Source organism: Squalius cephalus, assembly GCF_949319135.1.
Source record: "Squalius cephalus genome assembly, chromosome: 5".
NCBI lineage: Eukaryota > Metazoa > Chordata > Actinopteri > Cypriniformes > Leuciscidae > Squalius > Squalius cephalus.
Window position 1 is genome coordinate 18,010,910 of NC_137126.1, and position 21,391 is coordinate 18,032,300.

General features: G+C 39.0%; 1 protein-coding gene across 2 annotated transcripts in view; it reads right to left on the bottom strand.

Moving 5' to 3' along the window:
• The window catches only part of col27a1b (collagen, type XXVII, alpha 1b), a 116,669-nt gene that overhangs the window by 51,430 nt on the left and 43,848 nt on the right, over positions 1–21,391 (bottom strand). For both annotated transcript variants that reach the window (XM_079871395.1, XM_079871394.1), the window contains 2 exons: positions 18,966–19,019; positions 17,290–17,343 (listed from right to left, as the gene is read on the bottom strand). In XM_079871395.1, the coding sequence (XP_079727521.1) occupies positions 17,290–17,343; positions 18,966–19,019 (108 nt within the window). The remainder of the gene's footprint in view (positions 1–17,289; positions 17,344–18,965; positions 19,020–21,391) is intronic.

The following is a 21,391-nucleotide window of genomic DNA, read 5'->3' on the forward strand; positions in this document are numbered from 1 at the left end:
AATCCCAGCGGTTAACCAATGTCCCCAGGATGGAAGGATGGAAAAGTAATAAATGTAGAGAAACTTAGCAGGTCTCAAAGCGCACATCAACAGATTCTACACCAACAGCAAACCACTTCCAAACCAATACCAACTCATTAACAGCTGAGCAGATGGTTAAACTGTCTGGGGACAGGCCAATTAACTCTCATATCAGCCCATAATGAGAGGAAGACAGCGTTTTATGCTTATTTGGTAGCAATACCTCTCCAGGTATTATTTTTATGAGAGTTTACCGCATTACTGAAATATGTACTGCAACTGCTTCATTACATCTGCAACTGCTTCATTACAAATTTCTCGTAAGCGAAAAAGAAAATGTTGTGCAATTGGTGTCACGAGGGACGTCATGCACTTACTTTTATTTATTTCAAATTTTGAGGGGGCACCACAGCCATTGCTAGTGTTGTGGTCAAAACCGTTGAAACCAAGACATTTCATAGAAAATGTACTTTGTATTTAGGTTTGTAATGACTGGTGAGTATGTGAAAACAGACTTTTCTATTGAACAATTACTTTCAGAAGAACAAGAACCAATGAACAAAAATCTCCAAAACAAATCAGAATCAACCTATGGAACTCTTCTAAAGGACCAGTGGTTTAATGCAAGAGAAACATTCATGAAACTCAATCTTCAATGTGCAGAGGTACCACTTTAAGAACTTCTTCTATGAAAATTTATAGGGACTGTAAAAGTAATGAAGACATCATCGACACCTTCACAGTGAGTGAAAAGTCATGTGGTGTTATGTGTCTTGGCTAGGCAATTTGGAATCACAATAACAGAGAGGAAACTTCCAGTGACTAGAATTCAAGAAGAGTAATGGAAATTCTATCGTAAGATTCAGCTCTCTGAAATAAGATGTATATTGTGAGTATTACTCACACACACACACATTATATACATAAGGGGTAATACACGATATTACACATGAGCTCCTGCCCCTTTAATCACTAATAGTAAAGTGCCCTTTCGGTCGTATTGCGGTGTCCCCAGGAAAGCAATTTCACCCCTGCAACCCAGCAGAGGTCTGTGCATGCTACTGGTCCTAGAACACAAAAACATACGACCGTGACACAAGAATGTATTGAACTGATTAAAAGTGTTACAAAATATTTTTATTTTAAATAAATGCTGTTCTTTTGAACTGTCTAATCATCAAAAAATCCTGAAAAAAAATGTATCACATACAAAATGTTCCTTGAGCTCCAAATAGAGTAATGGCTGCTGAAAATTCACCATTTTAAAATTACATTTTAAAGTATATGCAAATAGAAATTGTTACATATTTAACCCCAGTTCCCTGAGAAAGAGAAAGAGATGCTGCATCAGCTGATGACGCTATGGGGATGCAGCCTCGCGGAACCCGGTGTCTGAGGAACTGGTACAAACACACCATAAAATGGCAGATGCAGTGAGAAAATATTGCAAGGTGCGCCCCAGCGAATAAGAAAGGTGCCTGAGAACACGTAATCAGATTCATATTGTCATGAGCGAAGCATGGAAGCGCAATGCAGCGTAACCCTAGAGGTCATTTATCCTTTTGACGGAACTTCTATGCTGCATCAGCTGCTGATGCTATGGGGATGCCAAACCAACTACACCATGCTAACAAACTACAGTGGGTGAGAGGGCCTTGCAACCAAAACAGCCTTCTCTTTTCGGACACAGTAAGAATTATAGCTCACACTTTGGGTGAGGAGTGGGCCTAACCTCCGTTTAGACGCCCTAGCCCTACTAATAGCCACAAGAGAAAGAGGGGGAGGGGAGACACTCGAAGAAAGACCGCCTTTTCCCACCACTCCTCGGAGGGGGAGGCCGGGCAGCCACACTCGTCTTCTGCTCTTATTCCTAAGAACTCATTCCTGGAAAGGGCGTAGACAACTTAGTAGGGGCCTGAACCCGGTGAGGGATATACTTCCCAAAGGGAACCACCTGCATTCTCGCCTCTCTAAACCTGTCCACCACCGTCTTAGTGGCAGTGCCAAACAGCCCCGATGGCTGAATTTTTCACTTGAAAGATTCACTTGAATTTTCTGCTTGCCATTATTCTGCTTATCTTCTATAATTTCTTCACACACTGCTATCTTTACACAGCACTCAAAAAGACAAAGATACTTCTTCCTGAAGACAAAGAAGCGGTTCTTAGGCGACGTCAAGGCTGGACTTACCATTGGGCTTGACTGGGCTGCAGCCCATGGGCCCCGCCCTGTAGGAGGCCCCACCTATACCTGTTTATGTTTATTTGATTTGTACAGTTACCATATATGCCAGTCAGAAATTATTAGCCGCATTTCCACTGTCGAGCCAGTACGCGCGAGGGTTATAAACGGGCCAGCCGGAGCTAATAGTTTACGACTGCGATCGAGGCCATAATCAAACTGCATAAACTGGTATTTATAATTATTTCACATAGAAGAAGGATACACTTATTGAATCGCATCTGCTCTGATTAATTTGTGATCACGTGGCTACTTTAAACAGCTCTATTAAGGCTACAGTCCAAAAGAGTGCACATCTAGAAAGATAACGATAAATTCTCATATGTTCACACCTTATTTCTTTACAGAGGATGACAATTTATATTAATGTTCCACTAAATTATGCGATCTGAAGAGTTTTGAGCGCTATCTCCCATCTCATTGCCATCACATCTCATTGCCGTTTTTTCTCCATCAAAAGCCGCTTTTCCACAGTCTGGCCAAACCGCTCTTTGCTTAACCATTCTATTCGGTGCTGATCCGGCCCAGCCAGTATGGATATGGTTTAATTTTCCACTGTGGCGCTGATAACGGAGCTCTTTGGAATGTAATACAAATGTGTCAGTCGTTGCCCTGGTAATACAAGAGTTTACAGATGCTATGAAATGTAAAGAGTGACTGCGTTATGGAGGATGATCAGATATTTCTTTAAATTTTATTATTAATTTGTGTTTACGTCACTCAAATAGCGCCCTTAGCCAAGATCAAGTAAAAAATACAACTGAAACCGTAACATTCGGCCCTACGAAAAGCGGCTAAAAAAATAGAACAAACAGCAGAACCGCTGCGTCTCCGAGCATCATAGTGTTTTGTTCCTCAGATTAGTATCCTAAATGATTCAATTAGGCTATAAATAAAGTATGAATCTGTAAGGATTCAACTCACTCATTTGCCACCACCTGGCGGGTTTAATTTAATTTCATAGTAGCCTATTATCATTATTTCATTTTTCCAATCATTTAATATTTCTAGCCTACAATAAAACATTATATTTATTTAATCTCTTAATAAAATTAATAGAAAATCTATATGGATTTTGTTGATAGTGATTTCATTTGATTGTAGACATACAGTGTATTTTTATTCGGATTTAATTTATTCATTGAATTTAAGAATCTAACACAGATATGACCATGCATTTTTATAATACTATCTCTGGCTTTATTGCTCAGTGTTATTTCAGGGTTTCGATCTTCTCTCAACTGAGAGAGAGCAGATCCTGTATTTTATTGTCTTATATAACGACTATTTCATATTACATCTATACTTTGATTATGATAGGCAAGTTGCATATTAATTGTTCTATGAACCTCAAGCATATTTAAATTTTTGTGTATTTTGTGATACTCAATATGATGTTCTTGAGGTCATTTGTAGTGTAGGTATATATAGGGCCCAAATGTCTTATATGCTGAGTTGCACCTTGCAACATCATCGCACTGCGTCGGCCATTGTATGGCGTGTTTGTACATGTGCCTCAGACACCGGGTTCCACGAAGGCACGTCACCATAGCGTCAGCAGCTGACGCAACGTAGAAGTTACCTCGAAAGGGAACTGTTATTTAAAATTGTAATAATATTTCACAATATTACAGTTTTTACTTTATTTTGAAATATGCAACCTTGCTGAGCATAAGAGACTTCTTTCAAAACCATTTAAAAAATCTTACCGACCCCAAACCTTTGAATGGAAGTGTTAAAGGGGACCTATTATGCCCCTTTTCACAAGATGTAAAATAAGTCTCTGATGTCCCCAGAGTGTGTATGTGAAGTTTTAGCTCAAAATACCCAACAGAATTTTATTTACAGCACGTTTAAATCATCATTTTTTTGGGTCTGTGAAAAACGCACTGTTTTAGTGCTTCTCCTTTAATGCTAATGAGCTGCTGGTTCACGGCACAGGGGGCGGAGCCTAAGGAGACGCGATCAGAGCCAGAACAGGGAAGATGATAATAATAAAACAGACAGTCACAGTAATGGTGTTCCTTTCGACCATAAAAATGCCTACAGAGTCAGAGAATATATGCTGTATGGAGTTGGAACAGGTATAGTTTAGTTTAATTACGATTATAACCTATTTGGCATTGCTTGTATACACTATTAATTAAAACACTATTAAAATACACTTATTAATACACTATTAAAAGTTAAAAGTTAAAAGTAAATCCTTTTTTAATCAGATGGTATCACTCCTTTTTGTCGAACAGTCCACAGCAGGTGAAGTTTAATTCCTCTCTGTCTGATACAGTGATGTGTAGCACTGGTGCCCCCCAAGGGTGTGTCAGTTCTCCTCTCCTGTTTACACTGTACACCAATGATTGTATCAGCTCTGAGCCAAACCAATATATAATAAAATTCTCGGATGATACTGTCCTTCTCAGTTTGCTTACTAAAGAAAGCAACACAAACATTCACCAATTTGCTGTGGACAAGTTTGTCAATTCTGCCGTGCAAAGGCAAAAGACCGTAACTTCGTTTTTGGTCGAAAATGAGTTATTTATATTTTTGGCACATTTAAGACCTTCTTTATCATGTGGATAAGTATCTTGAATCAAGTCCGGGTTTTTTTTCGAGAAAATAATGATTTGTCTTAACAGTAACTTCCAAAAGCCCATGAGAAACCAAGGCAGAACACCGTAACATCAGTTACCGCTCTTTGGCTTTGTTTTGGAACGCTCAAATCGGTGCTCTGCCTTTGTTTAGCCGCGCGTCAATATGAAGTTACTGTGCCGGTGTTCAATCAAATAATGCTACCTACCAGATTGTACGGTTATCTGCCTTTGTTTTAATGTCCATTAAAATTTAAATTACGGTGTAGCCTGTGTACTTTGTACAGCTGCCATCAGTCGCTCTAACTTCTGATGTCCTCAGAGCGGTCAGAACATTTAGTATGGTCTGCTCCATCGACAAACGTGCGATATCGATCGCGAAGGATTATGCAGAGTTGACAGAAAAACGTTACACATTGCCGTATCAGATGAATACAACCAAGAATTAAAGCTCGGCAAACTAGCTGGCAGAGTGCCAAAACTTCGCCTTCAGCCCCGCCCTAAACGCGGTCGAGTCAACGCTGGACTAATAGGAGATATTTTGTCATGTCAAATGTATTAATAATGCCATCAGAATGCAACCAAAGCACAGGATAGCAATAAGTAGATGGCTATAAATAATTGTAAATCATACAAAATAAATGCCATGATCACTAGATTTTATACAGGTGTGTACTATAATGATTTTGTTAATGGTGATCAGCAACTAAATATTGATAATGTGGAAGTTACTGCCTTTTGCCTTGGCATGACTTCTCACTTTTTGCTGACAATACAAAGGCAGAGTACAGTAACTTTAAAATAGTGGTCAAAAGTCAAGTTTGAGCTCAAGATTTTTTTATGTATATAATTTCCTTGAATGAATTTATTAATGTACTGTATATCTGTGATTAAATGTTATGTATAGACATGACATGATATTACTTTTCCACAAGCAGTTTTTAGTAATGGTGATTTGCAATTTGCACAGCTTTTTGAGTAGCCTTAATGTTTTATTTATTTTTTGTACTCTATATCTGTGATGGAATGTTATGTATGGACATGATATGATACCTTACCTTTGCACAAGGCAGATTTTTTGGAAAATGGTGATTTGCAATTTGCACAGCTCTTTGAGTAGCCTTTAATGACTTTTTTGTCTTTTAACCGTTTTAAACCTGTATCTGTTTTTGTCTTTGTTGTAAAACTTTTTGTAGCAATTTTCCTATATCCAAAACGAATTTCTCCTTGGGGAGACAAATAAAGATACTTTGACTTTGACTTTTAATGCAAGCCTGAATTGTCTGAATGATGACACAAAATATACTGATGAGTTTAATAAAGTTTACTGTATGTCACACAAAAGATGAAGCATCAGTTTTTCTTCAGAAAATCACTGTTAGAGCTGAGTAAACAGTATAAGAAGTGCATAAGTAATTTACATAAATTTCTGTAGAGTTGAGGGAGCATTTTCTTTAAAAAAACAAAATGAATCCACCTCGTCTTCATTGGCTAGCAGATTTCAAGAGTAAATAGAGTGAGCTATGTGAATGAATACATCCAGCTACAACACGATCAACGCTTGGGAGATGCTTCGACGCTTCTCGTGAGTGCATTGCTGCAGCAATGGCTGATGTGTACAACTCGCAGTGAACTCGATCAGGGCGGGTCTAAGTTATAACGGTATGTCAGTCAACACTTGTGGGCGGGGCCTGTGGCTTTAGTGATGTCACTAAAGCCACATTCTGAAAACGGGTCGTTTGGAGAGACGGCTTATGATTTATGGGGATTAAAAAAAAAGGAGTGAGTGGATTTTTATCACTGTAGGGTGGTTGTGTACACACACTGCCAACACACATTTATGTCCAAACACCATACAAAAGTGAATTTTGCATAATAGGTCCCCTTTAATATATATGTTTATTACATGGCTTGGTTGAATTCTAATGTAGAATGCGGCCTGTTATTTCTTGATAACAGACCGCTGCTAAGTATAACACACCAGTGTTTCCCCTACCATTATATAAGGGGGGCGCCCCGCCCTCCTAACGGCTCCCCCCGCCCCCCTTGAAGGTCAATTAAATTTGATTTGATTTTCTTTATAGCGCCAGATTACAATTTGTTATTTTATTAAACAAACTAAATAGCCCTTAAGTAATATGTTATTTATCTTATTTCCACGATGGCATGTCTTTTCTGTCTGTGTTTGCGCATTTACAATTATCCCAACGAGTTCGCACGCGCGCACACTCACACACAAACACTTGCGTCACATACAGATGAGCACTAGCGGACAGAGAGCGCGCGGCAGGAAATATGTCGCGTCAACCAGATGAAAACCAGACAAAAATATTTGCGTTTTTTAAACGGTCACAGGGAACTGAGGCCCCGTCCACACTACTGCGTTTTTGTTTAGAAACGGAGAATTAAAACGAATACGATCTCCGTCCACACCAGCGTTTTTAGCTGCGTATTAGAATTGATCTCCGTCCACATTAAAACGACTGAAAACGCGGATCACGTGACCATTCACCAACACTGGGCATGCGCGTGCCGGTGTAAACAGGAAACGGATTGACTATTCCTCAGCTTTGATGAAGAAGAAAGCAGCTAACATTACCGCTGCACACGAGAATTGTCAAACATCGATCGAATTGGCCGTTATAGCATTGTAAAATGCAGAATTTAGGGAAGGAAGGGAAGGATACGCCATGACCAATGACACTCAATCATAGAGCCGAGCGTGAGCTTCTGCGTCATCGTTTCTAAAGTCCTCCGTTTTGACCCGTCCACACTAAAACGCCCTCCGGAGATTCAAAACGAAAAACGGGTCGGCAGCGTTTCTAAACTTCTCCGTTTTGGGTCTCCGTTTTTACCGTTTTAGTGTGGACGGGAGGTGCAAACGTAGCAAAAGTTCTCCGTTTTTAAACGAAAACGCAGTAGTGTGGACGGGGCCTGAAGATGGCAACACTCGCTCTACTGCGAGTAGCAGCCGAAGTAGCTTTTTCGGCGTGCATGTTAATCAATGAGTGCATTCACACCGCGAGCAGGAGCGTCGCGTGAGCAGCAGTGAAGGGTTTCGGCGCCGAGTCTATTTTTGCTGCTGCTCACGCTCAATTAAAGTGAAAGCACACTTTTGATGGACAAAATAATTATTATTTCACACAAAAAGTGCCCAAAATGCATGTCTAGTGTGTTTTAATAAGAACTGGAGTAGGCTATGTCAGAAAATAATATTTATAGAAAATGTACCCATTTAAACTTGTTTTTATTATTCAGTTTGGGTAAAAGTACTATATGGTGTTTTATAAAAAATGTAAAATAAAATTGTAAACTAGTCAGAATATACAGTATAAGCTTTCTTTTAGTTTAATTTTAGTTAACTTAATTTCCCACACCAGGAGTAATTTATATAGTTCCATTTTATAGCGATTATCTGTTAAAAAAAAAAAATTATGTTCTAAATGTCCTATTAAAGAAATAAATATTTGTGTGTGCTGTAAAGTGGCTAGAAAAAATGAAATCGGAATCGGCTAAAATCGGTATCGGCAGGTCAAACTCAATGAAAAATCGGAAATCGGAATGGCCAAGAAAATTGTAATCGGTGCATCTCTAATAAAAATAAATGTTCCAAATGTCATGTGGTTTCAGTATCCAAATACATTTTGAGGCTACTGTAAGTGATTAAGAGCAAACGTTCCATCCACAGCTTCTGTGACAGTGCCAAGTCTGCCAACTCTTCCATCAACAGTTTTCTGTGTTTATCTGTGCCTGCTGGGGCAAGTCTCTTTACAAAAAGCTGCTCACAGAAACCTAATTAGCAAGGACTCTTCAAAGTAAACAAAACAAATCATAGGCTGGCACAAGCGATCAAAGACAGGTTAAATGCATACACACGGGCTTGTGATCTCCACACTGGAACTGAGTGCTCTGCTGCGGCGGACAATGAACAATGCCCTTCCTCCCCCTAAACTATGGAAATAGATTACATAAGGATAGGGAAGTCCCTAGCGTAGAGCTAAAGAGCCAGAGAAGGAAGCAGGACCAGTCTCCATTGCCATGAATAAAGGAATGTGTCTTGCCATTGGTGCTTATGCTTGTGCCATGCATAAACAGAGAACAAATAAATCCCAGATGTGTGAGCTAAAGAGAAAGTAATAAAAGGAAGCAATTATTTCTAGCCAGAGCACATGTATGATGGTGTATGCATGCGGTAGACTTTTAGAAGGTAAAATCTCCCTTCTACTGTATGTTTGCACTTTTTTGTCCAATGTATTTCATGCCATCATGTTTACATTTTCATACGGTTAGAGGTTTGTGAAACACCATTACACCTATTACACTATCACCACTACACATTTACACTATCACCAATAGTTTTGTATGATCTGTTTCTGTTTACCTTATTTATTCACAATTTACAACATAATGAATGCCATGTACAGTAGTTCAGTGAGTGAGTAAACATGAGTGAATGTGGGCACAGCTGTATGGCACATTGTGCATGACATGCCAAATTCCAAACGGCCTGAAATCGAAAAATCAGAGATCAAGACATGCAAATTTGATTTGTAAAAATCCAATTTCATGCAGACAACAAAAAAATACAAAGCCCAAAAGATGGTGAAATTGAGCAGCAGACAGACTTAACACAATATCTCAGCAGCACTAAGAAGATTTCCCCACTGGGAAACTGATTCTATTAGTTAGAAATACAAAAATAGAATAGAAACAGGGTTGTTTGCCAGGGATGCATCAGGAACGATCCAGAGAGAAAAATGAAAAAAATGTGACCCAAATTGCCTTGGAACAGTATATGGAACTGTGATTTTGGAGTATACTTTGCAGTTTCATCACACAGAGGCCAAGCTGTGTTGTTCAAAGATCGCCGCCTCCATTTCTGCAATAACTTCAGGTGAGTTTGAACCGTGATTAAGATATGGCAGACAAATTTAGTAACTTGATCGGTAACCTGAACAGTCCTGAAACAAATAGTGAGACAGAAGAGAGAAAACGCTGTAAGCAGTTGTGCTCTGAAGCTCTGACTTTCAAAAAACAAATTTGGAGAAATTATTAAGAAAATGGGTAGTCAGGATTTTGATTACGATTGGCAAGATAAACAACAACTTGACTGGCTGCAAACAAAGAAAGAAACTGAAAAAGTAAAAAAACAAAAAAACAATTGCCTCGTATTACTTCCGATGATTACAAAAAGCAAGTAAATGAAATTATGGGTCGGGATCATTTACTTGGACAAGTGTGACTAAAGATAAACAGAAACTCTGTGAAAACCCCTTAGAATATTTTGAGCATTTCTGTGCAGCTTATGAAAATTAATAGCCTGACTTCGTCATACTCATATTCTAGTCAGAATGTGAGTCTGAGACTGCTCCATAGAGATTTGATTATGGGGCGTGTCTCAACCGAACCAGGAAAAAAAAAAAACTCTGCACTCAATTGGATAGACCTACAACCAGTCAGAGCAACGGAGTAAATGACGCATGTTCTTCATTCATATTTTCAACCAACAAAATGTCGCGGCTCTCTGTTCCTCTTTTAAAATGAATGCGCTGTGGATATCTTCTATAACAGACGCGATGGCGGAATCTACACATGATGTTTCATAAACAAAGTTCGGGAGAAGCACGTACAAATAATCAATCCAATCAACTTGTCATCAAACAATACCATGTCTAACGTTACCCTATATCAGCATGAGGAAGCATATTCACTCTGTCAACTTACCTAACACTCCTTGACAGTTTTTCAGCATCCCTCCACCACCCCGAATCCTCACTCTTGTCTTGTTCTCTCACAACCAGGAACACGGGGGAGTATGGCTACCGAGCCCACAGCCCTCGGACAGCACGTCATATACGCATTTAGTCTATCTGACTTATTTGTGTGAAATCTTATAGGCTATAAGCATTTATTCTATCTGACTTATTTGTAAATGTGAACTCGTGAAATCTCAATTCTCCAGCTGCACTCGTCTTTGTTGTAAACTAATTCAAATCAAGCACTCTTTGGTGACGTAGGTGATTACGTTACCGTTGCTCATCTGTCCATCATCGTATAAAGCCCGCCCTGACAATTTGATTGGTCCGAACAATTCAACTTCCCGACCAAAAAATATTGTGGGCGGGGTTCGGGCTGGCACCCAGGCTAGAAAATTAATGTTCTGCCAATGATAATGATGAAGATTATGATTAGGCTATTGTGATTGAATCCACCACTGTTGGACTGTAAAAAGAATACAGAGAACTTCTTATCAGTGTCTCTGTTTACATTCCTGATTGGGACACACTGCTTCAAGGGTGTGCAGTAAGTTGGAGCCGTTAGGAAGCTCACAATGATCAAAATGTAGGCAAGGTGTGTGTTGCTGTAGTTGAGGCTGACACACAGCCACCAGATGACAGAGAGTGTTTTACTGTAAATGGCCACTCAGAAGGTGAGAAAATGTGAAAGTGACAGAAATTTCTGGTGTTAATGTGGGTTTGAAAGTAGATCAGTGTTTAATATGACGATATTAAAGTTTTCGTCTGAGAAAGAACAAGAAATAAAAACCAGGTCAAAAGATTGAAATCTTAAGGGAATCCTTTTGAAGGAAATATCTATAATAATATTTTATTATAAGTGAATTGATGAATACAGGTTGATGTAAAATTAATGACTCCAACAAATGTGAGTTGCAAAAATAGATATAAATTATGTTTATTTGAAAACGCATGTCATTTCTGGCAAAGATGCCTTAAGCTGGGCTAGAGTTAAAAGATGGTAGATAAATTTTGATGTTAGAAGTTTATGAGAGTGCAGTGTACCAGTCCTGAATGCCTCAGAGTCTCTCTTATTCAATGTCAGCTAAAAGCTGTTATCTGAGCCTGTGTCATAAGTGATATAAGCTATTTATAGTAAAGCACAGTGTTTCAGTTGAAAATCATAAACATGGAGATGTTAAAAGAAATCATGTTACAGGCAGTTCAGATTTTATACATTTAGAGGGCAATTTGTAAATGTTTTAAAAGTAAAACTGAATGACTTTAAAGAAGTATTTAAAATAATAATACAGATCTTAAACGATAGAAGTGACGTGTTTTTTTTTTTTTTTTGACTACTTTATTTTAGGACCATTAACTTCTTTGTCTCATTTTAGTCTTCACCATACAGGGCCGATGGCTCCGGCCACAGATGTAACAGTACACTGAATAGACGGTTGTGATAACTAAATTCACTGAGTATATTCTCAGCATTGCAATTTGGCTGATTATGATCAAATTTGTGAGCAAGTTGTGAGTGCTCACCTTTTTCAATTGAGGTGAAAATTGATCTCTCAAGAAACGTCTAGAGTTATATAGGCGCGCCGAGGGAAAAAACACAGAAAAGACTGACCATCATGTGAAAATCTCAGAGTATCCACTGTACGTCCGACTGACAGCACTGTATTCTTCCTTTTGATTCTAAACTGAACTCAAATGGCACTGAGAATTGAGTAAGAGAGAAACATACTATAAACCACTTAAAGGTGCTTTAAGCGATGTTGGGTGACGTCTAGTCTCGATGTTGGGTGAGGCTAGCTCGACCCTCCCTCCTCCTCATTCCGTCCCCTCCCCCTCCCTTCCTGAAACAGTCATGTGTCGGCCATATAAAAAATTCAAGAGAATCTAATTCTAACGTTAGTCGTTGTCTAGGACATCTCTCCTCTAGCTAACTTCCCTCTTCATGCTTCTCTCTCCTCCACTCCCCACACCCCCCTTCATGTGCATGCACACTAACCCCCCAACCCCCACCCCCATTCTTGTCGGTTATTGGCTGAAACACTGTTTGTTATGTTTCGTGGTCCAGGTTGGCCCAGTTTGTTTTTGTTGCCATTTGTGGAGCCTGAGCTGTCTACAGAGACTGCGGTTTTTTACAGTGTGTTCAGGGGACAGGCAGCTAGTGGATAGAGAGGAGATGTTTGCTGTGTGTGACAAAAATTGGGGAAATTGAAAAATGTTAAATAAGATACACAGATGTTTTGCCAGATGAGAAGTTTATTCTATGTACCTCTAATTCATTCCTTTTCTAACTGTTTTAATTTCCCTTGCTTTTATTTTGTGTTTATTTTCTATGCAAAGCACTTTGAATTGCCATAGTGTAAAATTTGTATTCCTTTCTATGTAAAGCATTTTGAATAACTGTTTGAATTTTTCTCGCTTTTATTTTGTGATTATTTTTATTCCTTTCTATGTAAAGCACTTTGAATTGCCATAGTGTATGAAATGTGCTATATAAATAAACTTGCCTTGCCTTGATTAATAAATGTAATCACTAACTTCTTGTGATTGCTGTTGATATCGAGCGCTACTAAATTAGCCAAGATAGCTTAGCACTTACTCAATTTAGACTTGATATATTTCATCTCTAGAAACATCTGACAGTTCTAATTTTGGTCCAAAACAAACATAGTCTAAGATAGCCTGTGGTATCTGTCTCCTTTTGACTGTTTTGTACTATTTTTCTTATGTAAACCTTAGCTACAGAAAAAAAGATCATATTTTTTTCCCTCTCTTGACCCGAGAGTGTCTTTTTTTTAAACTATTGCAGACACAGATCCTCTTCCAGGTAACTATGAATGGATGCCTCCAATTCCAAAAAACGCAGCTTGTTCTAGTTCCATTTCACAGTCGATGCCAAAGGACAGTCTTGCTCCCAAATGGTCATTCACCTCTAGATGAGTAAAAGCAAAAGTTTTTTTTTTTTCCTGCAGAAGCTGGCCCTTTTTTCTCTCATTCAGTAAATCTGTAACAGGGATTAGCAAAGAATGAATCTTAGCAAAGAATTATGCTATTACAACCAAGGACATCTATGGGACTGATATTCACTAACAGATGTGGTTGAAAGTCTTGAGTTTGTTGATGTTGAACAAACATATTACTATTGCCCAGACAGGGGGCAGGGAATGGCGTGTTCAAAAACCCAGTTAAAAAGGAAAGAAAAATAACACATTTTTTTAGTTGAGAGAATGTGATGTTAACTGTTTTATAGCAGTCTTATCGCTGTCTGAGATTTATTTTCTGCCAATTCCTAAGGCTAAAAATTCCTAAGGCTAATTTCCTTTCAATTCTGCAAGGTTTTTAGCTTAAACCATGCCACATAATGACAGCACATGGTGAAGGAGTAGCAGTTCTTCTTGTCTCCAGTACTGTACTGGTTTAATTATGGTTTACCCATTTTCAGAAAAAGCACCAGGTGTTTTTAGTCCCAGACTTCTTATTGGCCTTAATGTCAATATTTTCATATTTCATAAACGCAAGTGGTGTTTGCCCATACAAAGTTTATTTTGCAAAACATAATGCTAGGATTTTGTGGATGGTTGCTAGGGTGTTGCCATGCAGTTGCTAAGGTGTTTAATGCTTAAAAGAGACACCTCAAACCAGCCTCAAAACCAGACTAAACTTGTCTTCAGTTGATATAGATGAAATTCCAGCCTGACCAGCTTCAAAGCCAGCAAACTAGACCAAAGAATATGGGATTTTTTGCCCATTTTATAGTCCAGCAAGCAAGATCGTTGAGTCTGATCACAAACAAAAGCATTTGCTCACCTCTACTCAAAAAGCCACACAATTTGAGGTCATTCACTTCTGTAGCACAAACGTTTAATGGTGACCCTTTGCATTCCATTTGTTAACATTAACTATATTAGTTAACATGAACTAACAATTAATAATACTTCTATAGCATGTATAAATCTTAATTAATGTTAATTTCAACATTTAATAATACATTACTAAAATAAAAAGTTGTGTTTGTTACTCATTTTGTTACTCATTTTGACCTGAGCTAACATGAAGTAACAATGAACTAACATTAACAAAGATCAGTTAATTGGGAAAAAATGTATTGTTCATTGTTAATTAATGTTAGCTGATGCATTAACTAACGTAACTACTGGGACCTTATTGTAAAGTGTTACCAGTTTAATACTTAGGGTAAGGAGTTTCCCGATTAATACCTGATTAGGAGCAAGAATCATGAGCCCCTTTCACACAGCGCGATGATCCCGGCAAATTGCCGGGAAATTGCCAGAAAGCCTTCTGTGTGAACACAAACACGACCCGGGATTGATGCCGGCATCGATGCCGGGTTGGGGACTTAGTAAAATTACCGTGTTCAGTCCTGGAACGCGTGCTGTGTGAACAAAAGCCGTAATAATGCCGTGTTGTAGTGATGACGCTGAAGCCGGGATCGTTTGCCAGCTAGTGAAACGGTACGTAATGCGCAAGTTTATGATCGAATCAGAGAAAAAAATGCACAAGCGTGGTTTCTCGAGAGAGAAATCGCAGCTCATAAGCAAACTTAAGACGCAGCTGAGACATTACAAGTCACATCGATGTCACGTGTCTTTACAGGATTTTTATGGGTTGTGTGTGAACAATTCTGATTGTGATTGAGATTGTGAAATTGTGAAAAAATTGTGCAATTGTGAAACTCTGATTCCGGAAAATCACTGGCAGTGTGAATGAATCAAAATCAAACGAACCCGGGTCAAATTCCGGGTCATTTTATCCGTGTATTTTTCGGACTCTCTGTGTGAAAGGGGCTATGGTGATGCTTGCCTTAGATGCTTTGCTTCGAAAACAAAAACTGGTTCAACAATGTCTGAGAACTTTGATAAGTAAGGGCAACTGAGCATAGAGCAGCTGAGTGTGGGAATATGAGTAATAAGAAAGGAATCTGGAGCTTGTAATGACGAATGAAGTGGAGTCAGCTCTACAGGAATCATTTCAGGACACATCACAGAAACAAATTTCTAACATATACACTGCGTGCAGCAGTTCACCATTCACAGCTTGGGTCTATGAAATAGTTACACACACCAAATGACAAATACGGTGTATAAACGACCATTGCCAACAGGGTCCCAGTGAACCTCAGTGAGAAATAGAAGGGGTGGAGCAGCACAATCTCCAAGCAGACGTTAGTAGCCTACGCTTGTCCTATTACAACACAATGTCCAAATGTGCCAGAGTCCACATCTGCTGATCCCTAGTTTGGAAGGACTGAAAGACTGTACATCGCTCACTACTTTGGAATTAAAAGCCTAACTCAATCCCGACCAATTGTTACCTGCTCATATGACCAAATGTGTCAGTGCTACTAACTGTACATGTGTTACTTTACAGTACATTTGAGTATTACTTTTTTTCATTTGTTTTATTGTTACAAGATTTTGTCTCTGGCCAAGACCCATGGATGGAATAACTTTCTGGTGTGCTGCCAGCAGTAATTCAGCACAAGTAGTGTCTGCAGCTATTTTCCACCAGCTTTTAATTTTTTTTCTGTGGCTGTGTGATTGGAAACACATGGAGGCAGAGAAAATGCCAGGTAATTCCATTATTTTACAATGTTTCAGAGAGCCGTTTGATCCAAACGTTTAAACAAACACTTTTAAACGCCATTGATTCTGAATATATGTAAAACTGCTGATGTAATATGATGTGCATGTGTGGGTCTCTTTGTGTGTGTTGTTTGACTGCACGTGCAACTCAACAGAACATTCAATTACTTCTTAGAATCATGCCAGTGTACTGTATGCCAAATTCTTAAACCCAATAGAAAATGTCACTCTGCCTCATCTGTGAAAGTTTCTTAAAAGCTTAATAGCACATTTTCCCATTTGGAGTAAGTGAGTATGGACGTCTTTGCAATTTGCCATTAGACAGATTGTAGCAGAATGGCTGTAAGTGTTAGTAAGGGGACCTGGCAGAGTCAACTTCATTTCAACGGTGTAGACTGAGCAGTTTAGACTGAGCGGTGTAGACTGTGTACATGTTCACTGGAAATATGACTGTTTTGAAGCAGGCCTTCTGCCCTGGCCAAAGTGCTGTCGGTTCATTTGATTTGCTATCCATTTACCTCTTTTGCTGCACTATAATTACACCTATTTGGTCCTGTTCAGTAAAGCACATTTTAAAATAAAATACACATACTACATGGAGGTAAACCACAGTATTTTACAAGGAATTTTCCACAGACTTCCCTTGGAATTGGAATACAATGAGGTCATGCGCTGGCTATCCCATTCACAGCAGTGTTTGAGGACATCAAGGTCAGCTGGACATGTCTGAAACAAATTGGGTTTCTCTCCAGAAAAGCAGGGGGAATTTTTTCTAACCTTTTCCAATGGGATTTCACACAACTGATTTTAGTTCACAGTTCGAGAACCTGTTTCACATTTACTGAGTTGGACTGATGTACTGCCATCCAGAATATGCCGTGATATGATTTCATGTGAGGGATTACTTTAAGCATCGGCTGATAAAGCAATAATGTTTCCTGGAAAACATAATGATTTGCTGTTGCAAATTAAGTGTGCTGAACAATTCCAAACATCTGGGTTGGGAACTACTCTTGGATCCGTTCTGTGACATGACCTTGGTGGAGTCTCCCTATAGTAGATGAATCAAAGAATGCCACTTACCTTCCGACCAGGTTGACCAGGTAGTCCGGGTAGCCCTAATATCCCAGGGTCCCCCTATAAAGGAAGACGCTGAAAATTACTTCTGGTATGATAAATTTGGCAATGTTAACATTTCACCACACAATTCATAATGCTTGTTTGCTCATTGATTCTTGAGTACTGGTACCCTGGTAATCCAGAGTTCTCGCAAGAGCACAAGTTGAATTTGCTCAGTGAGTTACTCTCTGCTGCACCAATCACATCGGGTTATCTGATATAGGCGGGCCAGAGGCGAGCTAAACAGATGACGACAGCGCTGTGACGTCCAAGTCATTAGTAAACATTGCAAGATGGTTATGGATGAATACCAGTTGTTTGAAACGGCTTTGGCCGCTACAATGAACAAGTTAGACTTGGCTTTTTATCTAAAACAGGAACAGAAGACGCCGCTCGAATCGTTCCTTTGCAAGAAGCACGTTTTTGCTGTTTTGCCGACTGGATACGGTAAGAGTCTAATCCATACCTGTCAACATTTGGTTTTCAAAATCCGGGAGATTTGTGCAGGGACCGTTCGGCGCAATAGTTGGCGAATAGCAAGAGGTAGGCCCATACTGTTAAGTGTACTGCGGGGACACCGCCTTCACCTGCCATGTCTATCGGCTCGCTTTCGGGGGGTTAAACTTTCCGCGACTGCGTAACTGGGTTATAGGTTGCCAGGTTGAGGTGACAAACGGGTTGAAATTGTATATGGTGTGTGGATTGTGTGAATATAAACCATTTAATACAAGATCTGGCAAATGGTCAGCATTAGACAAACATATTGGTCCGATTACTCATTAAGCAGTTTGGGTCATGCAAATTACGTGAGTTTCCTGGGAGAAATAACAAACCGGGAGGGGTCCGGGAGATAGGGCTAAAAAACGGGAGAAACCCGGGAAAAACGGGAGTGTTGACAGGTATGGTCTAATCTACCAGTTAGCTCCGCTGGTAGCTAAGCGTATGGGGTTTATTTTTGTGATTGGTCGTTGTGTTATCCAATTGCATGCAGTGAGATTTTCAAATGCATGCTTGGTGCCGCCCCTCGAGCTGGCCGATTTTCATTAGTCGATGCCAGACCATTAATCTTTTAGATTTAGGTCTGGATTTCCAGGCTAGAGTACTGGGACAGAACAGGCTACAAAACTTATAAGAGAGGAATATCGTTTTTATTAACATCTTCCACCTGTCAGGACATAAACACATTGATATACTGCACACTACTTTTCAAAAGTTTAGGGTCAGTAAGATTTCCTTTGGAAAGGATATAATGCTTTCATTCAGTAAAGGATGCATTAAATTGATCAAATGTGACAGTAAATAACATTTAGAATGTTACAAAGGGTACAAATAAATGCTGTTCTAATGAACTTTCTATTTATCAGAGAATAAAGGAAAAAAACATTTCAGAAAAAAATAACAAAAGGTAAGGTTCTGTCCCATTTCTCAAGAAATCAGTGTGCTGAAAAATGCATAAACATACATAATTTTATCTATACTGAAAAGTGTTTGCAAACAACACAATTTTTTTTTTTTTTTTTTTTTTGCAACCACTTAAACACGTACATAGGCTAAAGAACATTATGATGAACATTATTAACAATACTTGTAATAAATAAAATGTTTAAATAATGAATAATGGGGGATATGGTAACACATACCTTTATTCCATTTGGTGCTCTGCCAGGTGAGTTTCCAGGGTCTCCCTTTTTTCCCTGTAACGCACAGAAGACAAACAACTAATACAACAAACAACTACAACTAACATAGAATATGTATGAGGGATCCAAACTTATACTTGTGGAAAAAATGTAAAATATTACAAAGAGGTGTGTTTAGATTAACCAAAGCTTTCATAAATGTTAAACAGAGAGTGTTGTTTTAAAAGGCTTTTTCAATGAAAAGACTTTACAAACTGCCTACATTGACACACCACTCACCCTTGTTTTGCCAATTGTAAATAAAGTATACATCACAAAGGAAATGAGGAGGTTACTGGGGAGTTACTGTGACCCCTGTTTGGAACCCATTCCAAACAGAAGACTGTAACATGATTCCTCTCTGAATTTTTCTATATAGTCTACATGGATAAGAGTAATGAAGGCTTGCAAAGGAAAGGAGTGTTGTTTACACAAGAGAGTGACCCATGTACACTTGAAGAATAAGTTTACAGTAAGTCTCTCCAATGACACTGGGGTTCACACACCACATTCTTCTGCCTTTTCAGGCAATGGGATGAAGCCATGCTTTATGGCTGTGTTTTAAACACATCTATAACTGTTAATATATATTTTCTCCAATTAAAGGGGGGGTGAAATGCTATTTCATGCATACTGAGTTTTTTACACTGGTAAAGAGTTGGATTCCCATGCTAAACATGGACAAAGTTTCAAAAACTAAGTTGTACGTTTGAAGGAGTATTTTTGTTCCAAAAATACTCCTTCCGGTTTGTCACAAGTTTCGGAAAGTTTTTTTCGAGTATGGCTCTGTCTTACGTAAGATAGAGCGGAATTTCCTTATATGGGTCCTAAGGGCACTTCTCCGGTAAGATCGCGGGCGTGCGCGCACTCGCAGACCAGAGAAAGAGAGCGAAAGCAGTTCACCATCAAAGCGCCCTGCCCGGCTTTTGGGAAGTCAATGTCACCAAAGAAGTGTGTTTTTGGTTGCCAGGGCAAGACAACCCTGCACAGATTCCCAAAGAACCCAGCGTTAAGGAACCAGTGGATGGAGTTTGTTTTCCTGAGCATAAACGGAGTTGTGTAAGACTGTTGTTCCCTGCATTTCGACGATGATTGTTTTATAAACAAAGCCCAGATCGTCGGATTTGCAGATCGTCTAATGCTTAAGGATCGAGCAGTCACAATGATAACGCGGTCGTGCGTTGGAACGGTGAGTAAAACTGTTGAACAAATGTCTCTGTGTGTTGTTAGCTTGGCGGGTAAGCACAGCTAAGCTTCGCCCACACGGCCCGCCCCCAGCCGCTCGTTTTTTTCCGGAAAGACTCGGTACACCCTATCTTTCAATTAAAAATATAATAAAACAAAAGACTTTTTGGAGATATGAAGGATGCAATATTACTCTATAGGTACTCAAGATTAACAGGAGATTGAGTGAAAATGAGCATTTCACCCCCCCTTTAATCTAAGTAGGATAATTTTGCAATGAATACATTTTTTTTCAATGCTTCATACATTTTTTTGCAGCCGTTTTACAAAATTATGCAAACCAAGTAACAGTGTAAACATGCCCATGACATCGGTACCAGTAACTCTACCATCTACATTTGGCTGTTGTAAATTAAAAGAGAAACAATAATAGCATGAGTAGCTGAATTCTGATGAACAGTCTCAAGTCTCTCAATCACACTCTTATACATCATTTGATGAACTACTGCTCAATGAAGGGAATTTGCATGGCATAATCTTGCGAGTCAGTTTTCAATTTGGTTGTAGAAAACTCAGGAGACCAATACTTTGCAGAGACTGTACAATATCATTCCAACACTGCGATTCAGACACCTCGGCTCTTAAAAGCCAAAAGCGTGCTAGTCTACACCATGTGTCTGGATGTGCCAGTTATCACACCCTTATACATCAGTTGATGAATTACTGCTCAATGAATGACAAATTCATATTTCAGAGAGAAACGCCTGCTTGGAATCCCACAACAAATACACTGCAACTAAGTGTTAATTCTGTGGGTCTCATTCAGTCATTTTTGTCTCATCTTTGTCCCATTTGGCAGTAATAACAGTAAAAAGCAGTAAATAGTAAAAAGAGGGAAATTTTAACTTGGGCTCGCCTTCATATGGCTAAGAAAGATCTTTGTTCTCCTGGTCTATCGTAAGACTGCCACAAGAAGCCAGATGTGGTAAAATGAACAACTGTGAAAAACATGAATGAAAATAAACAGGTCCAATAATGTCGTCAAACTCATACATCATCCTATATTTCTTGCCAGTGTTCATCAGAATTCAGCTACTCATGATTTTATTGTTTCTCTTTTAATTTACAACTGCTAAATGTAGATGGAAGAGTGACTGGTTTTCTCTTGGGTCCCAAAGTAGCCATATTTTTATTGTAGTACT